The 23194-nt window shown below is 33.7% G+C and overlaps 2 protein-coding genes, 1 long non-coding RNA gene and 1 pseudogene across 3 annotated transcripts; 1 reads left to right on the top strand and 3 right to left on the bottom strand.

Moving 5' to 3' along the window:
* The first annotated feature begins 308 nt into the window (after nt 1-308).
* On the top strand, nt 309-3718 carry LOC124933834 (ultraviolet-B receptor UVR8). Its single transcript, XM_047474273.1, has 5 exons — nt 309-668; nt 1205-1507; nt 1607-1956; nt 2227-3049; nt 3136-3718. Exons 2-5 carry the CDS (start codon nt 1283-1285, stop codon nt 3382-3384), a joined length of 1647 nt encoding a protein of 548 aa, XP_047330229.1. The 5' UTR covers nt 309-668; nt 1205-1282; the 3' UTR covers nt 3385-3718.
* LOC124934703 lies at nt 3130-10400 on the bottom strand (annotated as a pseudogene).
* A 1413-nt stretch (nt 10401-11813) lies between these two features.
* LOC124933578 lies at nt 11814-12562 on the bottom strand. Its single transcript, XR_007098999.1, has 3 exons — nt 12508-12562; nt 12077-12121; nt 11814-11943 (listed from the first exon to the last, which is right to left on the bottom strand). It is a non-coding gene; the product is annotated as an uncharacterized LOC124933578 (long non-coding RNA).
* A 2903-nt stretch (nt 12563-15465) lies between these two features.
* On the bottom strand, nt 15466-22425 carry LOC124936240 (actin-related protein 3). The gene is made up of 9 exons (XM_047476722.1): nt 21983-22425; nt 21444-21906; nt 19879-20025; nt 19230-19322; nt 18940-19059; nt 18319-18429; nt 17996-18121; nt 17808-17906; nt 15466-16063 (listed from the first exon to the last, which is right to left on the bottom strand). The coding sequence occupies exons 1-9, from the start codon at nt 22027-22029 to the stop codon at nt 15983-15985; spliced, it is 1287 nt and encodes a 428-aa protein (XP_047332678.1). The 5' UTR covers nt 22030-22425; the 3' UTR covers nt 15466-15982.
* Between the last annotated feature and the right edge of the window lie 769 nt (nt 22426-23194).

Here is a 23194-nt window from a genome sequence, read left to right as displayed (position 1 = left end):
ATAACAATAATATATAAAAGGAAGTTATCATAAACTAGAAAACTACTACTTGATAAGGTTACTTGGTCAAATTATCTAAAAAAAGAGGATTTAATTATCTAAAAATTATTCAACGTGTTGGGTTTATATTTTATATTCATAATTATAAATTTCCTAAATTCAAATATAAGTTTTAATTTTATTTTTTAATTTATATATAGAGAGATAAAGATGAGAGAGATAGAGAGATAGATGGGGCTTCTTCAATCACCACCAAAGAGACACCTCATCTGTTCTTTCTCAAAACGCCGAAAATATATAAGGCTAGAGAGAAAATCGTCATAAACCACAATTCATTCTCACTTGATCATCAAAAAAGTAATTTCCTTTCTCTCTCTTTCTTTCTATATATCTCTCTCCAAATTCATCCCTTTCTCTCTCTCTCTCTCTTGAAATTCCTCCAAAAACATCCCATCAGGCATCAACAGTTCTTACGCTTTAAGGCCTGGGTGTGATCGTTTTCTATCTATCTGACAAAAAAAAACAATCAAAACCCAAGCCGGCCTTTGATGATCGGATGCTATTTTCATTTGGAATCTTCATAGAAAGAAAAAAAACAGTTGCTTACGGTGAAATTCATCATCGGATGGGGGTTTTTGATATTCATCCTTCCGTTTCTCCGATGACATGTAATCTGAATCTATCTTTTCTCATCTCTATCTATCTATCTATCTTAACAATCAATCAATCATTGAAATGTAGAGATTTTTGTTCTTTTGCTAGACTTAACCCCTTTTTCTATATTAATAATCACAAGATCTTTGTTTATGTTTTGAGAAATTGTTTGATTCTCTACATATTGTGATGATCTATCTATCTATCTATGATATGGGTTTGTATTTGATTTCACTTATGGACATGAATCAATCATCATCATCATCATCTGATTTAATGACCTTCGATGGATGGGAAGGTCATTAATTGAATGAACTCTTTCATAATCAATAAGATGTTTACTTGTTTGATCGAATTTGTTCAAGTCAAACATTGTATTGTTGCTTTGTTTAGGCTCTTCCTGTTGTTGTTGTTGTTGAGTCTTACCTGGACTGGACGTTAGACCAATTGCCAATGATAACTTGTCTTTCCAGTTTTGTTAAAAGATTCCAAATTGAACTGTAATTCTGAAGGAATTGTCTTCTGTTTTTGTTTTGGTTTTGTTTTGAAGATGTGAAGTGAGTTTTTTTTCAAATAAATCCATCCAGTCTTTGTTTTGGGCACTGCTTCAAGCTCCTGTGCAGTGCCCATGGATCCATCAACAAGTGCAACCCCAGCTATTACATTCTGTAACATTCCAGACCAACCAATTGCAGCATTGGTAACCTCAGGTTTAGCAGCTTTTCATCGACAAACCAGGCATTGTTTTGGAGATGAGAATCCTGGGGAATTCCCATTATCTACTAACCCCACCATTGTTCTTCATGTACTTACTGGTTGCGATTTCGATCCTCGTGATCTCGCTAGACTCGAGGCGAGTTTCTTGCTTCTATCTTTTTAAACTCGGATTTGTACCACTTTTTATTTTTACTGATTCGATTGGATTGGGGTTTGTGAATGGTTTTCTTTGTAGGCTACTTGTTCTTTCTTCAGAGAGCCTGCTGAATTTGAACCTGATCCTAACTTGTCTTTAGGAGAGCTTGCAGCTCTCGACATGTGCCAGAAGAGGGCTATATTTAAGCCGATGACTGCTGAAGAGCGACAAAAACTGAAACAGATTTGTGGGGGGTCTTGGAAATTAGTCCTGAGATTCTTGCTGGCCGGAGAATTGTGTACCCGTAGGGAGAAATCGCAGGCGATAGCTGGCCCCGGTCATAGTATTGCTGTAACTTCGAAAGGTGCGGTTTACTCTTTCGGGTCCAACAGTTCCGGCCAGCTTGGACATGGCAATACTGAAGAGGAGTATCGCCCGCAGCCTATCAGGTAGTTTTTGTAGTTGAAATAATCACTTTTAAAGTATCAATGCAAAGTTCAGACTTCCTCAAGGGAACAGACCCTGGTTTTCAAAATAGCTTATTTTGGGTCGTGTTGGTTATTTTGTTCCAGACTTGGACACATTCTTGAATATCCATGCCTCTTTGTTACTTCTGTTTGTTTTACCTTGTTTTACCCAAAGATTCTTGTTTTTGTTTCCTTCCAGACCTGCAACATTTGTATAGTTTTTTAACCTTTTTGTTTGTTGTTGTTGTACAGGTCTCTTCATGGAATAAGAATTATTCAAGCGGCGGCTGGTGCTGGGAGGACAATGCTGATAAGTGATGCGGGAAAAGCATACGCCTTTGGGAAGGATTCGTTTGGAGAAGCCGAATACGGTGTTCAAGGAAACAAGCTGGTTACATCTCCTCAGCTTGTGGAGTCTTTAAGAGACGTGTTTGTTGTACAGGCAGCGATTGGGAATTTCTTCACTGCTGTTTTATCAAGAGAAGGTAGGGTTTACACCTTCTCTTGGGGGAATGAGACGAAACTCGGTCATCAAACCGAGCTGACCGACTTGGAGCCTCGTCCTTTACTAGGCGAACTCGAAACAATTCCCGTTGTTCAGATTGCTGCCGGTTATTGTTACCTTCTAGCATTAGCATGCCAACCAGACCGCATGTCAGTTTACTCGGTTGGATGTGGTTTAGGCGGGAAACTTGGACATGGGTCGAGAACCGACGAGAAGTTGCCGAGGCTGATTCAACAATTTCAGACTTTGAACATCCAGCCAGCTGTGGTCGCGGCTGGAGCTTGGCATGCTGCGGTTGTGGGGAAGGATGGACGAGTTTGTACTTGGGGTTGGGGAAGGTATGGTTGCTTAGGGCACGGAAATGAAGAATGTGAGTCGGTCCCGAAAGTGGTTGAGGCTTTGAGCAATGTGAAGGCTGTTCACATCGCGACTGGAGATTACACGACGTTTGTTGTTTCGGAAGAGGGCGATGTTTACTCGTTTGGCTGTGGAGAATCATCCAGCCTCGGTCATAACAATGGAGTTGGAGTTGGAGGGGGAGGAGGAGCAGCAGCAGCAGATGGTGGACAGGTTTCTTCCTTCTAGTTTTGTCCGACATTGTTTATTTTCTGGTTAACCCATCAGGGTAACTTGGTATTGTTTGTTCTTTCCTACAGGGTAATCGGCATGCAAATGTGTTGAGCCCTCAAATGGTGGCGTCTTTGAAAGAGCTGAAAGAAAAAGTGGTGCAGATCAGCCTGACAAACTCTATATACTGGAATGCACATACATTTGCACTTACTGAATCAGGGAAGCTGTATGCGTTTGGGGCAGGGGATAAAGGACAGTTGGGAGTGGAGCTGGCGGCTAACCAGACGGAGAGGCCGAGCCCTGAGGTGGTTGGAGTGGATCTCAGCTTAAGCTAAAGCTAGACAGAACATGGATGGATTGGTCTTCTATTCTCTTTTAACATTATTGAAGCAAAAGATGATTTGGTGGTTTGTTTATTGTCTCTGTAAATAGGAACAAGTAAACAACAAAGGGTTGGCTTTGTAAAAAAGAATGGACTTTTGGGTAAGGAGTCAATCTGGGGGTAATGGGTCTCAGTAAATCTGCATTAGGGTTAAAAAGAAAAAAGAAGTGGAAGATCAGGATTACTGAAGGGTAGCCGTAAATAGTTTATAAATTGTGGATATTCAGTTTCTCTAACATTGTTGCTTTCTTTAGTTTAATTTAATTTGGTCTTCAAGGTTTGACCCTAAACTGCCCTAATCTTATATTCAGCTTCTTTATTATTTATCCTAAAATGGGCCAGCAAATCATTGCTCAATAATTGTACTATTATGGTCTTAAGGTTTATTTGGATAAGGAGAAATTCAATGTTAATTCTTATATAAATGAAAAAGATATTTATTTTTTCTCTTCTATAAATAATATACTCAAAATTGAAAAATATACAACTTTGTCATAAAATTTGGTTCCCAAATATACAAAGCTAACTTAAACCTAGACTTAACTAAATTAAATAGATATAACCAAATTGTAATTATGAGTTAGTTAAAGTCCCAAGCACTTGAAATCATTTTCTATCTATAAGCCCAACTAAGTTTGTTGTAATTGGTAGTGACATAGAAAACTACTAAACAACTTCAAATTTGGAAATCGTTCAAAAGTTAAGTTTGAACATACATAAAGTTGTTCAAAATTAACTAAGAAAGCAACAAGTGTAGAGCGATCTATTAATAGAACGGTTACAATTGACGCACTCACCTCAAATGAGAGAAAGTATGAGGTATTCTTGTAATCTCTTATCTTATGAGATGTTTATGAATTTTGATGCAAATAAAGAAATGATCCAATTGTCACATTCTAATTTTACAAATATTGTTTTAAAACAATTTTGGTTCTTTATTATTAGGATTGCTTTAAAGGTTACAATGAAAAGTGCATTTAGTAGTTTACTATGTTAGTCTTGATGACAACAAACCTAAGTAATACTATGACTTTGTCGCAATAGCTTATATCTTAGCTAAGTAAAGTCTATGCTTAGTTAAGGTAGCATATCCGGGAAATGGATATTTGGGAATGAGAATTAGAACAGAGTTGTATATTTTTCAATTGTTTATTGATGAGTTGAAATAAGTGAGGTTTGTATTAGAGAAAAAAAATAAAAATTGTTCAATTCTATTAGAATGGGTAGACATTAAATTACAATTAAGTAGTTTTTCAAATATAAGAATCCAATTGTAATTCAACGTCAACAATTTCAATTCTCCTAGATCAAACACATCCTTAAGGATTAGAATAGTGACTTTTGACAACATGGTCATAATCAATTAATCACATTGGGTGGTTGGTACTGTTCTTGAGAAAGACAAATATACCCTTGGAATATTCTAGTATGCTAACTTTATTGAAATTAACTATATAAAGTAAAACAAAGTTATGACACTTGCTAAAGCATGTCCCTTTCTTAAGTCTCACTCATTATTCATTTTACACTCTAACTTAACTAAACCTAGATACTAATACAAATAGCAATCAAATTAAATCATTGAAGGAATCAACAAGAAGAAAAGTATGTAGAGAATAAAAATAAAGCTAGAATGAATAACATATTATCCTCCTCAGTAACTTACCTCCACGAATGAATATGGTTACATCCCTTGAATTGGCAGTGTTCGATTTAAAGCATCCAATGTTTTGTTGTGCCAAACGATTTTTCACACACCAAACCAGCCTACAAATAAGAGCAAACTATGAAATCAGTGTTTCTAGTGCCAAACATGAAGCCTGTTAATGAATTTAAGAAATAAGTATCAATTTGTTAGAGAGAATTTTAGGGTTAGGTTTTCTAACCCTTAATAAGTCGACGGATTGTTAACGAAGTTGGCAGGTTCGGTAATTTCGTTGTTAATAAGCTGTATTCACACAGCAGGTTTTTTAGTCTGGAATAAGTTGTTACACAGCATATGAAAGGTCTTGTAGCAGTTGAGTAACTGCATTAGTTATAACAGAAGGACAGTAACAGCTGGTCTTGCCAGCTGGCAAAGGCAGTTGGGCATATTGATTAACTCTTCCTATTCTCATTCTGATCTCTTCTAACCTCTTCTTCCCAATTATTCTCATTCTCTACTCTTCTAATCTCTCATCTTATCGGCAGTTACTAAGGTATTGTCAACCCTAGATTACATATTGTATATTTATAGTTCTCATAATACATTGGTATCAGAGCGACATTCTTGGCAATATGGTGGAAACACGTATCGACGGATAGTTTAATGAAAATCATAAACATAGTTAGGCGTATGAATGAATAAAGTGCAGTGAGTTGTCAAAATGAATTTTCCAAAATTCTTTGGAGAAAATGTCGAAGATGTTGAAGACTAGATTTATGAGGCAGAAAGATTTTTTCGGGTTAACGACACACTTGAAGAAGACGAGGTTCATCTTGCGACAAGTCACATGAGGGAAAAGGCACTACGATGGCTTAGGGAACACGTGGTCATGAAAACTCTCAGCAGAGGATTGACGTGGAGAGAGCTAAAACAACTATTGCGACGTGAGTTTGGATCATGTGTCAGGGACGATCCACGACATATACAAAAGAAAGTGCAACCAGAACCGTGAAAGGTAATCGCGGAACAGTGTCAACAAATAACCGACTTGTTAAAATCATGGAGGATCGCTGATGAAATTAAAAGACAGAAACAAAAGGCCGATGAAGAAATAACAAGGCAAAAATGGGAAAACGATCGTCAAAAATTGATAGTCGAATCCGATGAGTTATTGGAAGATGACAAGCAACCTGTAGAAGATGTTGGACAATCGATACATTCCACATTGACACATTCACAATCGATGCCTTCCCCATTGACATATTCGGCTCTAAACAAAGACGAAACCTCTTTTAATGATGATTGTTCTAAAGTGGAAGACGCACCTCCTGTTGAAGACTTTTGTTTTGGAAAAAGAAATGGAGACTTCAAATACTCATGATATCAAACACGACAATCTCAGTCTCGATGAAGAAATCTACGATAATTCAAGTTTTTCGATTATTTATTTGCAAGTCTCACATGTGTACGATGACAAAGAGAATGCGAAGACAACCTACGTTGGAAAAAAAGATCATTATCGGGTTAACTTGGGAGAAATAAAATTTAAAGAAATATTTGAAGATGTTTTGGGCCTTGAAGATAGGATGTTGTCGTTTGATCCCATTTCTCAAGCATACTTAGCGCCAAGTCCAAATTGCATCCAGATTTTGTGGTTCGAGAAATCTCAAGATGTTGGATCTTGCTCTCAGAAAATTTTATGGCATAAAACATGGATGAGATGCAAATACTTATTATGGTTTGAAGAACCACCAGATGCAAAGTTTTACAATTGTTCTTATGCCTTACAATTGGGAGATATTTTGAAACAATTTGTGTGGTTTGAAGAGCCACCAGATACTTGGGAGTGTCAGTTAAACCTTCATTTATTATCTACATGGGAGAATGAATCTTGGTTGGAACATGAATTTCCAAAAACTTTGGTTTGTTGGAAATAAGTTGGCTTCTTCTTTTAATTGTGTTGTTCGTGGTCGAACAAATATTGAAGGGGAGGCTAATGTTACGAGGGGAAATGCAGTAGTCAATCCTCATATTCCTATCCTACAAGAGGACAGCCTTGTGGAACCAGTGGCAATTCTAGATGAGAGAATTGTTTGGAAGGATGGAGTCAGTATGGGACAATTCCTGATTATGTGGTCTAACGCTTCAGATGATGATGCTAGCTGGGAGGAAGAGTCATGGTTGATGACAAAGTATCCTCAATTTGTGTTGACGGTGGGACTTGGGAGACACAGCTTCTTTCAATCAACTTGTTCGTGGGCGAACAAGTGTTGATGAGGAGGCTAATGTTACGAGAGGATTTTAGGGTTAGGTTTTCTAACCCTTAATAAGTCGACGGATTGTTAACGAAGTCGACAGGTTCCGACAGGTTCGGTAATTTCGTTGTATTCACACAGCAGGTTTTTTAGTCTGGAATAAGCTGTTACACAGCATATGAAAGGTCTTGTAGCAGTTGAGTAACTCTTCAGGTAACCCTGATTAACTCTTCCTATTCTCATTCTGTATCTCTTCTAATCTCTTCTTCCTATCAATTGCTGCAATTATTCTCATTCTCTACTCTTCTAATCTCTCAGTTACTAAGATATTGTCAACCCTAGATTACATATTGTATACGTATAGTTCTCATAATATCACAATTACACATCTCAGATCACTGGAGTTGCACAACATTCATCCATGAGGTGAACAACTGGAAATTTAGAAAGATGGAGGCCATGATTGATGTGGGTTTTTTCAGATTAATTCCACATCGCTCACCATTGGAAACAGAATCTAATCAATCATCAACCAAAATACCCTATTTTTTTGTTTGTTATATTTGTGTCTAATGTCCTTTTAGCAAAGTAAGATTTTCAATGACCCAAGATCAAACAAGGCCATAAAGTATTTGAAAATTAAAAAACTATTCATCAATCAAAGTACAGATCATGCCAAAGGGAAAATGAGCATTTTCATTTTGTTAGATTTTTGTGTTTATGAGCTGTGTTTGCGATTGTGGGGGGTATCACAAGAAAATACATTTCCTAGCTTTTCTGGGGTCAATTCTTGAAACCCAAGTACAATTTCCCACCTAAGACATAAAGATATCATTTCATAACTTGAGAGGGGGCACATTATAAGAAATGTCAGATATGTTATAGAATTTCAGCTAATATCATTTTAATACTGACCTGTAGCTATTGCTATGCTCCAACTCTACACGACCAACCCAATGAACAGAAGGCAGGATTCAATGCATCAACATGTGATTGCTTTGTCGCTAAAACCCCATTGGAAGATTACCTCTGTCGCACCAACATCCTGCATTTCATGATGTGCAAGTAAAATTGAAAATTCGAAGAAAAAAAAATTACATGCACATGAAACATTATACAAGCAACAAAGTCAGCATTCCTTCCAAAATAAGAATCTGGGCAGAGAACAACAACAAAAACTAAAGAAAACAATCCATGAAATTTTACCTTGCACTTCTGAACCATTTCATCGAAGTATTGCTGCTCTTGCTTATGTAGAGTTTGGAATCTCCACATTGTCAATGTCAACCTTATGCTTGGTCTTTGGCTTAGGTGGCTCAAATGGGCAAGTTAAAATGGCTATTTTGGCATCTGTGGGTGGCTCATATCCTTGTCAACAGAGATACCATAGATTAGTTCGGTATCCTCCAACTTCCCACCTACTTTCCCTTCCACTTTAATCAACTCTAATTTCAGATCCTTCCTCTCCAAAATCTGCCACAACCATAACTGTTTTTACAGAAATCTCAGCCAAACTGTGCTTGCATCTATTGACACTGCTAGATGGGATTACAATATGATCCGATAAATTAGACTGCATACAGAAACCAACAAACAAATGAAAGAATGACATTAAGTGATGAACTTACATCTTAGACGACAATGTAGTCATTCAAGTTCGAACCAAATATTCTAGATTTGACTAGCTTAAAATCAAATCTATTATGAACTATATGCTCCAGATTTTCAACATCAACCCTGGAAGCCATTTCATAGCCCTCTGAAATCTGGAAAGGATGAATACCACATTCTATAAACTTCTCTGCCTGTTCTAGAAATGCACCAGCCATCACTACAACTCCATTCGTCCCATCTCCTACATTTTGCAATTTGATTATCAACATTCATTTGCCAGAATCCCAAAATAATAACATCAGATAATTGCACAGTTGACGTCAATTCAATCGGTTGTAAGTTGTAACATCATACGACTAAAATCAGTTGTAGAAGATTATTTAAGCTCATGTAATGTAAAAATGATAATAACAGTTTATTTTAATTAGTCAGATTAAAACTACTAATTTATAGGTGTAATTGATTGTAATAAAACTTGAATAATACAATTTTCCGTCTACATCTTCTTCTTCTTCAAGATTTTAACATGTAATAAGTTGACACCTATAAAAATTCTATGAATCATCTACAGCAGAGCATGTGAACTACATAATGATAAGAAAACAATAGATCGAAGATCAAACTGCCTTAAGGAGCATAATTAAGTAGCTAGCTAGCAACTTGGACATAAACTGAGATCAACAGTGTTTATATGTATAAGAGGAGAAAGAAATAACTGACGACGAATTCACCTTCGGAGCATTGAAGCATCTCGTTCATGCAGTTGGAGCCATGAGAGGTGCGAAGGATGCGAGAAATGGCCTTTCCAGACGAAATATTGGCCTCGATTTCTTCTCCTGCTCCTTTATTATTATTATTATTATGAACGGCCTCTGCTCTGAAGCTCGTCGAATGCTAACCTGAACTGTCTTCTTCCTTCAGCTCCAGATGCAGAATTGAATGGTGAATGAGAAGCAAATAGAAAGAAGGAATCACAGATTCACAGTGTATCTCTGCAAGTAGAGATTGAGAGAGAGAGAGTCTAAGCCCTAGAGAGAGAGACAGAGCTAGCTATATTCCAGGCTCCCGCTTCTTTTCAATTTGCTACTGAAATTTCTAAAGAAAAAAATATATATCTAAATATAAGGGAAATTGGACGAAATGACCCTAAAAATAGGCCTATTTGTCTCCGTGGTCATGTTTAATAAAATTTGATCTGATGACCACTTATTTTTTTTTTTGACGAATTTACCATTTTCGCGTAACGCTAAGTCACTTAGCGTTACGCTAAGTGGATTAGGTTTTATATAAAAACTCAAATTTTTTCATTTCCTTAATTTCTTTTCTCTCTCTTCTATCTTCTCTTGTTCGACGGTGGCGGCGAAGCGACGGCGAGGGCGCCTACGGAAAACAACATCAAATGAAAGATAAGTAAACTTAACCTAACCTGAATCGATTTTCATCATACACATCCATGTTTCAAACCCAAACTCTAACCCTAAATCGTTTAATCTATTCATATTGGTTAATATTTGTTTATATTTGGTTGATATTGGTTGATATTTGTTGGTATTTATTGATATTTGTTGATATTGGTTGATATTTGGTTCATTATTTTTCATATTGGTTGATATTTTGGTCATTATTGTTCATGATGATATTTGCAGCTCATTAGAGTTCCGTTTCAGGGAAGATTCGCGTCTCCCGTCTCGCTAAGCACTTAGCGATTCATTAAGCACTTAGCGTTATGCAAAGCACTTAACGTTTCGTTAAGCACTTAGCGTAACGCTAAGGCGCGCATATGAAAAGGTTTGACTGGTTATCAAAGAAGAATCTCAGAGCAGGATATTTCTTATGGGCAATGATTGCATATGGATTAGGTATTTGTCACTATCTCTATCATCATACTCACAAATTCACAATCTTGTTGGAAAATTACCAAACATAAAATTAAAAGTGATTTTTCTTCCTTTGGTTATGATCCAGATAGTGTAGTTTTGGTTACTTCATTTGGTTATACTCATTCAGCTTATTTGTACTTTCATAATCAAGATCTTATTGGAAAATTATCAATTATTTTCTCTTATCAAGATCTAAATTATAGTTTTCCCTTTTTTACTTCATTTGATACCTCATAATTCATGGGTTGTTGTTGTCTATGCAGGCACTTTGTTCACATTGAGAAGAAAACGAGGAGATCTCATAATCATGTGGACTAGAGGAGAACCGGAGAGGCCTTGCCCACACCATCAACTTGAAACCTCTCAATAAAGATCATTCCTAACCACGAATGAGAATACTACTACTAGGCTGATGTAACTCTTAGAACATGTTCTCATTATATATACTTATATAGGTAGTTATATAACCTCTGTAATTTTGTGTCCAACAGTGTCCAAATATGCTTCTTTTTAAAAAGATTTTTTCATAAAAACAATGCTAAACACAAAGATTACATCGACTATATCTAGAGTTGTTATTTGTTAATCTGAAAAAAATACTGAATTCCAATCCAGAATGCTACACCAAGACAAGATGCTAGTAAAATAGCAACAAGAAAATTGAAAGTTTTGTTTAGTAATATAACATATATTTAAAAGTTTGGTTTAAAACATCATTAGGAACACTATGAATAAAGTTTGGTTTAAAACATCATTATGATTGTAATGAAAATATGCAAAGAAAAAACTTTTAACTTGAAACATTGCATATGATCAAAGTAATTGTATCACAATTCACAACCAATTATTACAATTTATATTAACAAGTGCAATAGTTAGTTCCACCCTTTAAATTACTAGCAATATTGATGTCCATTCACCATCTTAATGATAAAACCTGCCACCTTTCCTTCTGCCATTGCTGTCCAATAATGACCAAAATGCATTTGTCTTTAGCATGTGTACTAGGAGCAGCAGCAGCAGCCGATGTTGTAGGTGAAACAACTTCCCATTCTACTCCACGAAGTGCGTTCGATTCCACCTCATTATTTGCCATTTATCGAGGCTTGAAGAGCACTCTAGATATAAGACCCCATAGAAAACAAAGAGAGTGACATATAAGATCTCAAAATGGTTTAGTACATATAACAATCTGAACAAAGATACAATTCAATCATGCAAGAAAGCACAAGATTTCCCTATAAAACATACCACTTGAAGCTTTCCATCTCTCTAAAGAGGAAAGTAAGACATCATCTAAAGCATAAGAAAAAAAACTGGTAAGGTATTAGTTGAAGAAACAATTAAAGGAACCACATTTATTTCATAATCTGGACCTTCCTCAGGTTTCAACTGACACATTAATTGAATAAACAATATTTCAATCCAGACTCTGCTTTTGGCCATAAAAGTCAGCATAAGATTTAGCTAAAACTGCAGATCGGGGTAAATAGATGTGATTGATGATTAAGAAAGAAATGAGAAGGTCTTAGCGAAACGCTAAGGCTTAGCGAAACGCTAAGTCTCATCGTGGTGCAGATGCAGATTCAAAAACAAAAACAGTGATTCGAAAATGCAGATGTGAAGATGATAAACGAACAACAAAAACATGAAGATATGAAACTTGAAGAGAATAAACGTACCAAGTGGGATGCTCGTGCTCGTCGTGGTGCTCGTCGTGGTGCTCATCGTCGCCGCAGAAGCCGCCTCCTATAGAGAGAAGGAGGAGAAGAGGGGAGAAGAGAGAGAAGAAGAAAAAAAGAAATGAAAAAAAATGGCTGGATTGTATTATATAGTAAGGGTATTCTGGACTTTTCACAGCGTCTCACTTCGCGAAACGCGAACACCCTTCGCGTTACGCGAAAAGGGTAAATTTGTCCAAAAAAAAATAAGTGGTCACCAGATCAAATATTATTAAACCTGACCACGGAGGCAAATAGGCCTATTTTTAGGGTCATTTCGTCCAATTTCCCAAATATAAAACTCAATTTTTATTAACTTATATTAATGTAATATTTTCCAAAAATACTAATAATATAAAAATTAAAATATTAAGAATTGTGAAATTAGAACTCTGTATTAATTATAATTTCTTATTCTTTTAAAATTCTCTATTTAACTAACATTTATAAATAAATAAAATATTAATGTTACTAATTTAACTATTAGTAAAAAATTTCAATTCACTAAAATTATTAAATTAGTGACATGAATAATTTTTTTAGTATTAATTTTTTATTTATTTATTTATAAATATTGCGTATATAATAAGTTAACGCGTTTGAAAACGTTATAACAAAACTTTATTTGGTATAATTTTAATCCTAATGAGTCTCAAATGGTACAGTTTAAAAAAAATGAAATTTAACATTTAAAGACAATATTTAATTTATTTGTTAAAAAAGTTTGTCAAAAAAAAAAAAATCATATTTGTTAGATAAAATTGATAAAAATAAATAATTTATTGTTTTACCCATACTTTTTATTTGTTTTAATAAAGTACCAAATTTTCTGAAATTAATTTCTTAAAATACTTAACTATTTATACTCTCTATTCCATACATTATTTGATAATTAATTATTTCTCTTTATTTATTTAAATTATAAATTAAGTATTTTACTACACATAATTAAAACTTTAAATTATAGAATTAATTTTACATTTATAGAATTATTTAATAATTATTTTTTAAAATATATAATTAATAAATTTTAAACATATAATTATTAAATCACATTGATATAAGCTGTCAAATTATTAAAATATAGTGTAGATTTTTTTTAGAATAACTTTCTTTAGAATTAAGAATTCAAACAAACTCTTAAGTTAAATTTTTAACACATACTATATCACACTATTTGAGATACAACTGAATTATTTCACAATTAATCAACATGATATATGAAATATGAAAATATGAGTTTAAGTCAATTTTTAGTCAAAAATAATTCACAAATATATTGTGTTTAGGAAGACATTAAAAAAAATATTGTGAAATTCATCTTATTGAACTTAGGCCTTGTTAAGGTTATTTAAATAATTTAGAAAGAGAAAATAATGATTATGTGTGATGATTTTGAAAAAATAATAATGTTTTTTTTTTGATAAAAAAGACAAGGTATTCATATATATAAATAAAATAAATAATAATAATTTAAAATAGATGATATTTTAGTATTTTAGTTAATGAATTGATTAATTTGATGCATGAGAGAGTGATGTGATAATTAATTTTGTTGAATTATTTGAAAAACCTAAATAAGAACAAGGCTTTAAACTAACTATCTTAACAGATTTACACAGTTTGTGGAAGATGGGAAAAAAATTGCATACTAGAAAAAGTTGATTTTAATTTTTAATGATAGTGAGTATTTTATTTTTTATATAATACATTTAATTTTAATTTAATGTTTATGCAATTTATTTTATTTTAATATTTAAACTATTTTTCATTTTAATGATTTAATTTAATATGGTTCAATAAATTTTAAAAGAAAATTAATTAAATATAATAAAATTTATAAAATTAATCATAAGTATTGACTATTTTATTTGACTCAATAAAAGAAAGAAAAAAAAAAGTAAAATAATATGTTTAGATGGAGTAGAGAAGTATAAAAAATTGGATATTTAAATTGAGCATAAATTGTGGTATTTTAGAAAATAAACTATAAACATGACAGAATATGAAGAGATTAAAAAAAGTGTCTATAGCTTAATCAAAAGTTTTATTAAAAAATAATTTTTTGTATATAGATTTTTCATTTAATTTAATCACATTTATTTTACCAAATAAAAACAAAATCACCTACTTTTTTTTTGTCAAATTTTAAAAGTGATTTTAACACAATACTAATTTCTAAATAACATTCAAATGTTGTAATATTTGTTGAGGGGTCTTTTTTTTTCATTTGATCTAGTGATATGTAAAAATAACTTTTTTAAAACAAAATATATTTTTTTCCTCCATTTAGTTATAAAGATGGCAATCAAAGAGTAAAACAAATAAAAAAAAAATATTCAGTACAATATAATTTGCATATGTTGTCATAAATTTTCTAAATAAAAGAAATAGTATTTAACCATATAGATAAAGTTAATTTTATTAATTATAATTTAATAATACAAAACTATTGTATGTTTTTAATATAAATAAAAATATAATAAGAACTAAAAAATCTTTTCGAGTTTCTCAAAATTCGGCCAAAATTTATACATAAACATCAAAAACGTGTTTTATACATAAACTTCAAAAACTCAGTATAATACAGGATTTGACCTAATGATGTTCATTGTAACAACTAATATGGATCCTTCTCAAGAGTCTAAAGGAATATTAAGAATGCATTTGATTTGTTCTCTTAGAACAATTAGTCTAAAATTTCCTTATTCCTACACCTTTGATTTTCGAGGGAAAGGTCGTCTTTCAGGACGGTTGTGGACGAGGAGGGATTCGAAACACCATGGTTCGTAGCCATGTGCTCTAATCCTCGTCTCCATTGGATCTGTTCTCGAGAGGGCCCTCAAAAATAGAACCTAATCATTGACAATTCCAAACAAATAGCCTTCATATATAAGCTAAGCTAACAAGAAATAAAGATGTTGAAAAGTGACCAACCAAACAATTAATAAACCACTTTCATGTACCAAAAGAATGTGAATTAATTACCCTTGAAGAGATTATTGACCACTATTATTCTCTACCTAAAAGTGAACTAAAATTTACAAGTGTACTGTCAAAATATTTAAACAAACAAACAGAAAACCTTCTACTTACTATTGTGTATGTCTGTCTATTCCTACCCCATGAATCCAAACAACAAAATTTCAACTGCAAAATGCCTACCCACGCCTGCCGCCCCTTCAGCTAGACTTCCAAGATTCTCGTGTATAATAACTTCAGAACCCTGTTTTCTGTTTCTCCCCCAGGCGAAAAGAATACAAAAGAGACTCGGTTTTCCTTACACAAAAAAAAAATAATGACAATCAAATGTACACCCACCACCATCTCTGACATGGTCAAACAAACAATCATTGCCCAGAAATGAAAATCGCCATCACAGTCAGAGGTTCTTCTCAAAATCATACATGCTTCTTCTTCTTGATTTGGTGATTGCTCAGTACATACCCTTGAAAACAGGATTAGACCGGCATATACTTGCTCCGTGTTCTTCATACTCTGCTTTCGTATGACAAGCCTATGCAGAAAAACAAAAATAAATAAAGTCCTCCAGAATGTTGTGACTTGATCTAACATGATAAAACAAGTGTAAGCACGCACCAATCATAATTATAATCAATTGGTAGAACTTAGTTTTCGAATGAAACCACAAATTCAGATATATTATCATATACAGGTTGTTGAATCATCAAACAGGTTGTTGAATCATCAAATGGCAGATAAGTGCATTATGCACAACTATAATGTCAAAAAACCTTTTTAGTAAGTAATTTTTTTCACCAGCCATCTAGCCTTTATTTAGACTAATCAAACTAAAGTTCATTATTTGAAAAGCAAACAGTCATAAGAAAACCTTGTGCAAGTAAGTTTGTTTTATGCCGAATGATGTCAGCCAAATCAAAAGCAAAATAAAACATAAATTGACAAGATCTGTTGATGTAGCATTAATGTCAGGCAAGAAAAAGGAGAATTTGGAAGGGAGTATAGAGAATAAAAGGAGTAGTAAGATAAGTTAACAGATAGAAGATTTTAAAATGGCATCGCTCTATGATGCAAATATTAATAGTCAGCTGATTTCACATGTTAAGTTGTTAAAGATGGACTTAAAGGTAAAAAGTATTCTAACAAATCTCTTGTCCTAGACCAGAGGATTCCACAAGATAATATAAAGTTCTCGATTTAAGTTAGGCAGTAACACTTGGTCTTCATTTGAGTGAGCATACTATACTAATAAAGTGGGTTTTCATATTATACTAATAAATTAGGTGAAACCCCATATTAAACCAACTTGAGTAAGATATTCATGGAATAATGGGTATTTTGTCCACTCTACCTTGAAGTGCATTAGAAATATCTCTCAATACTCTAATTTGTTTGAAGTTGCTCCATACACTTTTATTGTAGTTTGGTATTGCTTTGGTGCCTAAGTGGGCATATCCAACTATATTTTTTCTTTTCCTAAACAATATTCTATTTTTAAAATCTTTTTTCCAATAAAAAATCTCCACTTCTGTCATCTTGTTTCTCTCATCCTTCATTTTTGGTTGCGTTCCATTTTGTCACACAATGACGCTGCCAGCTCCATTTTTTTGGAAAAAATAATATTTTAAAAAAATAATTTGATTTAGGAATAGACGGAAAAGGGGAAATCTAGTTGGATGTGCCACAGGCGTAGTTTGTACATGTGTAAAAGATAATAATGGTGTGATAACATATTTTAAACGTTTAAAGAGAGAATCCATATTACAATTAACATACAAAGAACAACTTGAAACAAAATAGAGTATTTTGAGATATTTTCAACTCATTTATAAGTACAAGAAGCAAAATACATATTATCCCGATATTCATTTTGATGTATAAACTTAATTTTGCTTCAAAACAAACACCTCAAATGTGCGATAAATTGAAACAAACCTTCAACTTGTACAATAAAATCAAAATCAACCCTTTTTAACACAAAAATTGGGGTTGAATTTCCTTGTAACGATAGGATCACGTAGTTAGTATGTAGTTTAGGGTTGGTACTACTGGCATGAAACTATCAAAAATATATATCAATTATTAAAAATATCTATTTTGAGAACTCTAAAAAATTTGAGGTTTGTTTTGAAGCGAAGCAGGTTTAAGGTTCAAACTGAATATCTAGTGTAAGTTCAAGATGAGAGATAGCATGAACTGATCTTGCCAATATTAGATATAATGACAAAAATGAAATTCTAGAAAAATGAACAATTTCAGAAAAGGTTGAAATAGCTCACCCCAAAAAATTCCGGGGTTGATGCAAGGACAGAACCTCCAAACCAGACAGCATACCTCTGAATGGGATGGCTGACCACATTGACTTCAACTGGTTGTGCCTGGGGCAAGAACCAACAGTCACAAAAGTTAATTTCTCTTTTTCTACAAGAAAAAAACACTAATCGGAAAAAAAAGTCAAAATACCCACTTTTATTTCTCCACCTAGCCGAGCATTTGATACAACAACCCTAGCATCTACAATCTTCTTAATATCCCGTTGCAATCTGCGGTGAAAGTCCTTGAACATTGTTGACCCACCAGACAACACAATGTTCTGCGATAAATACCAAAATACATGAGATCTTAAACTCTTATGCAGATACAAAGCTCAACCCATAGAGACCTTGCAGAATTAGAATGACATGCTAAGCTACAAACAATATTAACATATACTGGCATATCTACCAATAAGATGTCTCCGAGAATAGGCAATGCAACCTTAACACATCTAAATTATCAAAACCACCTCACCTTGTATAATGCTCTTCGAGTGTCAATTGGTGCAGATTGTATACATTTGTCTATAACAACTGGTAAAGGAGTTGTGAAGTCGGTGTTGTATATCTCAGGATTAAAGAATACCTACACAAGAAGCCACCAGTCATTAAAGGGGTTCAGATAGTGTACAACAATTATAGGTATCTATCTTAAGTGCATGAACCATTTAACATCCATCAAGCTTAACAGATGTTTCTCTTGTGGCTATTGATAAGACATACAACTACAATAAGTAATAGACCAAAGAATAACTAGCCACTTTTAAACTTTACACAACATCCTTCATCTATATAATAACTCAACAAGCTATGCTCCTTAAGATATACTTGTGTTTGTGAATCATTGCCTATTATTTAACGTGTTGACAAGATACCAAATCCTGGTAGGAAGCAAAAGCATCTAAAAATGGTTAACTCTAATAAGCAAAGCAAGACCCTGTAACGTAATGAAGGTAAGTAACATACACAAGCTGTGAAGAACTAGCACAAGTGTTGACAAATTAACTTCGTTATGAGGATGATATTTTCCCAAATGGCTTTCATCTTAACCCTGATAACTATGCAAAAAGGGCAAAGGCAAAGTTTGAACACATACCTCAGGACCAAGAAACCGTTCATAACCAACATCACAAGAAAATGGTGCTCCAGTCCTTGGTTTAATTCCTTTATATTGCTTGATATATTTGGAAGGTTCTTTGTCATGTTTATTGTACTCCTGGTATTATTGAAGGAAAAGTTCAAAATCTATAGTGAGTGATGAACTAGACTTTTACAAGAGCCAGTATGAAATATTTAGACATGGTCAGATTTGTGTAAGGTCAGCAGATGAAACAAGAACATGCAATAGTGATAAAACCAAACTTCTCCCAAAGAATATAAACATACCTTGACAATGTCAGAACATGTGTAGCAGTACGACTCTTTCACTTTTCGAGCAACTTCAAAAGAGTCTTCTGGCGGGACATTCTCCCCTCTTTCCTACATGTGAAAATTAATGCAATATGAATCTAAACTCTAGCATCATGTTTTAAATCAGAAAATAATATACTTTCTATTTCAAATAGAAAATTTTATGTGGTACTCTCCGCTGATGGTCTGCTGGTTGTGCATAATATGAGTTCCAGATGCTAGAGATGAGAGATTTCAAACTCATAGAAATACATGTTACTGGCTAGAGAAAGTAATAGTACACCCCTCAATCAGCAAAAAAATAAGACGCCAATGTTTTACCATTCTAAAAAAAATCAGTGAGTTCCCAACAAAACTTGTACACACATGATTTGTATCATGTGATTAAAATATCACTTCTTCAAAAACAGAAGAACAAATAAAAACAACATTCATGAATTTCACTGTTGAAAGGAAGGAATCAATGATTCAGTTATAATATGTCTAAGAAATCTCTCCGAGGAGAACCAACAGTGTAGTAGGACACAAAGGCAAACAAGTGAAAAGAGAAAATGCTTATACAGCATGATTTATGATTAATTGGTATTCTTTACTTAACATGAAACATGAATTCAAGACAACTTACCCGCATCAGCTGCTGGATAAACATGGTAACATCTCTCCCAGCAATAGGAATTGATTTAATGCTGCTTCCAATTACATAACCATCTGCAACAGGTACTACATGAGTTGCTCCATCTCCAGCATCCACTACAACCCCTGTCATCTCACACTACAAGAAGAATTCAATGTCATATGTTTTGTTTGCAATAATAGTACCCATGTACATTAGATCTTGTTATGGAAAACAAAGGCAACACGAATATAAACAGAATAAGGAACTGTGGCTTGACAAACTTCAGGTATAGAAAATCATTACAAAACTCTGGATCATATGATTGTGTGTAAATATGAACCTACGCCTTTTGAGATACCTTACCAAGGAACAGTTTTATCATTTTAAAGAGTCATTAACTCCAGGTGGTTGGAAGTTGCTTCTCTTCCCAAGTAAGACTCATTATACATATCTAGGAAATTTCTCTTCATATAATTAGCTTCTTTTTCTATTGCCTATAAATTGTAATCTCCTTGTATTAGTTTATCATCCAAATAGGCCCCATTTGGAAAAACTTTTGCTTTTGTTTCTGTCAAAATATAAATAGATTTTTATTCTCATCAACTTAATTTTGTTTCCAAATGGGGTTCTTCTCTTACAAAACTCAACAAATTGCACCTATTGAAAGAAATAAGATGTGTACCTCCTAGACAACCATTTCTTGCAATCCAGTAATAAGGTTATGTGAAAATTGTCTTCAAGTAACATCATCACCGAAAACTATTACTCTCATCATGTGGTGGATTATTTGGAAAGAAAGGAATAGAATAATATTTGAAGGAAAAAGTTACGGTTTCAATAGAATCAAAGGTGTCTTACTTCATGCGTTTGCATCAATCAGGAAAGGAAGAGTTTGTACGAGATGAGCATCTCTTTTATCTTATTGGCATCTAACTATGCAGTTGGTTTTCCTTATTTTCTCCCTCTTTTTCCTTATGTAATCTCTGAACACTTATTGTGTTATTTTCTAATATAAAAAGTTGACCTTTTTCAAAAAATAAAAGTAATTCTCCATTTAACATTTTGTAACAATCCTTAAGAGAATCACGTTAAGGGTTATTAAACTTCCCCCATAATCTTGTACTTCCTATGGTGGGATCCAAATCTTAGTGGTACCAATTGGGTCATAACAATATATCATACCTCGGGAAGCAGTTGACTAGTTGAGATGCCAATTGTAACAAACCTTAGGAGAGGCACACCACAACCACTAGTGAAGAACCTAAGGGCTATTAAACCACACAAAAGAATATCATATTCCCATTGTGTGATCCAAGACCCATACCTTAACTAATTGGTCATAACAGATAAACATTGCCATTCTATTATGTTCAAGTGAGATACCATTTTTGTCAAAGGGTATTCGGATACGAAAGAGGAAAATCAAGAAAATATACAATTATACCATCCCCCTTCTTATGAATTTCTCACCTTAACTCTAGCTATCTAAGCCTAATTTCTACATTGATGGTTAGTATCACAGTTACAGCAGAAACACACTACTTTATTCTGATGAGACATTTTTAAAGACTAACCTTCGAGGTGGTGTACCCAGCTGCAAGAGCAAGAACTGGCTGTACAGCTATATAAAGGCCAGGAACATTAAAAGTCTCAAACATAATTTCTCCAGTATATTCACGACTCTCCGGAGGAGTTAATGGACTCTCTGTTAAAAGAAAATAATGATCCTCCGGATCACACCTCAAGTAATTGAATATACACTGCTGCCAGAACCGCTCCATAGCATCCCAATTGTCAACTTGACCATGAAGAATAGGATGAGTGGGAGTGTATATGCTATTAGATCTCGATTTCGATAAAGCTTCATCTCCAATGAAGAAATCAAGATCTGCCATTACACCAGCGCTATGCTGTGCCAACCAATTACTACCCCTGGAAGAACTTCGTGATTGATTTGCAAATGTATTATTGACTGCAACAACCGTAGGAGCAATGAAGCAGGGTTCTACATTACCAGCAAATCCCATTTTCGTATACCTGTAAATAGGAAATGAAGATTAGGGTAAAATTCGATATAGGAATGGATTGATGGATGGATGTTTTGGTCGCATACCCGGTGCCATTATCGATGACGACCGCCGGACGAGAGGTCGCATCCATATGAAAACGATAAGAGAAATACAGATCAGATAGGGCGGCGAGGTGGGTAGATCTAGAAATGGAGAATTGTGAGCAAGGGTTTAAGAGGGATTTGTTGGGTTGGTGATAAAGACGGAGAATTGAACGTGGGTGCAAAGCGACAACGGCGAATGAGCGAATAGCGAGGAGAGGTGATGGAGAAACTGATGATGATGGTCGTATTCACTACTAGATCCATGATCCATTTAAGACTTCATCAAAGATAGAAGGGATTGAGTGCTGAAAGGTTCATCGTTACTGTCATCTCTCTCTCCTTCCTTTCTCTTTGATTCTTTCCGTAGCAGTCAAAATTAAGAACAGCTGAACCTCTCTCTCTCTCTCCTTGTTCTCTTCCCTCACTCGCTCGATTGTTCTTTCTCTCTGTCGGGGGTCTTCTTTGATGTTTGGTTGGTTATTAAATTAATTAAAACAAAATTTGTGAAGAATAATAATTAGTTTATTCATATTAAAATAAATAATTAAATTATTATAAATAAATTAATGGGTAATTATTTTTTTAAATATTTAATTAGGTATTGATTTAAATAAAATAATATTATCAATCTACTTTAATTCAGCTCCACTTCATCTCGGTGTTTCCAAATATCTTTATTTTTACTAAATTATGTTTTCAATTTCACCTTTAATTCCGAATAGTCAAACCCAATTTCGTTCAATCTCTCGCGAACGGAGGTCGGACGAGGAAGGTTGAAGTTGAGAGGGGTTCTTACTAAATGTACATAGGAATAGGACAGTACTGAGACAGTTCAAGACAGAAAATGCATTTACTATCCTCATTCGTTTTTACTTCTAAAATTTTTTTATTACCATTCATATTCGGTTTTTGGAATCCCCGCGGGGTACCGTTTATAATATATTTTCAAAAATAAATATTTTTTTTTATATAAATCGATTTTTTAATATAATATATTAAAATTTTATATTAGTATAAAAATATAAACTTAAAAATTGTATAAAATATAACGAATAAATAAATATTTTGATAATTTTATATATTTAATTGTGTTTCTAGTATTCGAGTAAAATAGGACGGGAATACAAATACTATCCCCAATCAACTATCGGTTAAACCGAAAAAAATTGTTCCAAACAAAATAATTCGATTAATGCGGGTTCAAATTGTCAT

This window comes from Impatiens glandulifera, chromosome 4, assembly GCF_907164915.1.
Source record: "Impatiens glandulifera chromosome 4, dImpGla2.1, whole genome shotgun sequence".
NCBI lineage: Eukaryota > Viridiplantae > Streptophyta > Magnoliopsida > Ericales > Balsaminaceae > Impatiens > Impatiens glandulifera.
This window is presented reverse-complemented; position numbering and strand designations above follow the sequence as displayed.

What these genes read in the sequence shown, in the direction of transcription:
- LOC124933834 (XM_047474273.1), top strand. Translation starts at nt 1,283, where the DNA reads ATGGATCCATCAACAAGTGCAACCCCAGCTATTACATTCTGTAACATT. An exon ending in TATCGCCCGCAGCCTATCAG is followed by an intron (nt 1,957 to 2,226) that starts GTAGTTTTTGTA and finishes GTTGTTGTACAG; the next exon opens with GTCTCTTCATGGAATAAGAA. An exon ending in CAGCAGCAGATGGTGGACAG is followed by an intron (nt 3,050 to 3,135) that starts GTTTCTTCCTTC and finishes TCTTTCCTACAG; the next exon opens with GGTAATCGGCATGCAAATGT.
- LOC124936240 (XM_047476722.1), bottom strand. Translation starts at nt 22,029, where the DNA reads ATGGATGCGACCTCTCGTCCGGCGGTCGTCATCGATAATGGCACCGG. An exon ending in TTATCCAGCAGCTGATGCGG is followed by an intron (nt 19,323 to 19,878) that starts GTAAGTTGTCTT and finishes TTTCACATGTAG; the next exon opens with GAAAGAGGGGAGAATGTCCC. An exon ending in CTCGAAGAGCATTATACAAG is followed by an intron (nt 18,122 to 18,318) that starts GTGAGGTGGTTT and finishes TATTTATCGCAG; the next exon opens with AACATTGTGTTGTCTGGTGG.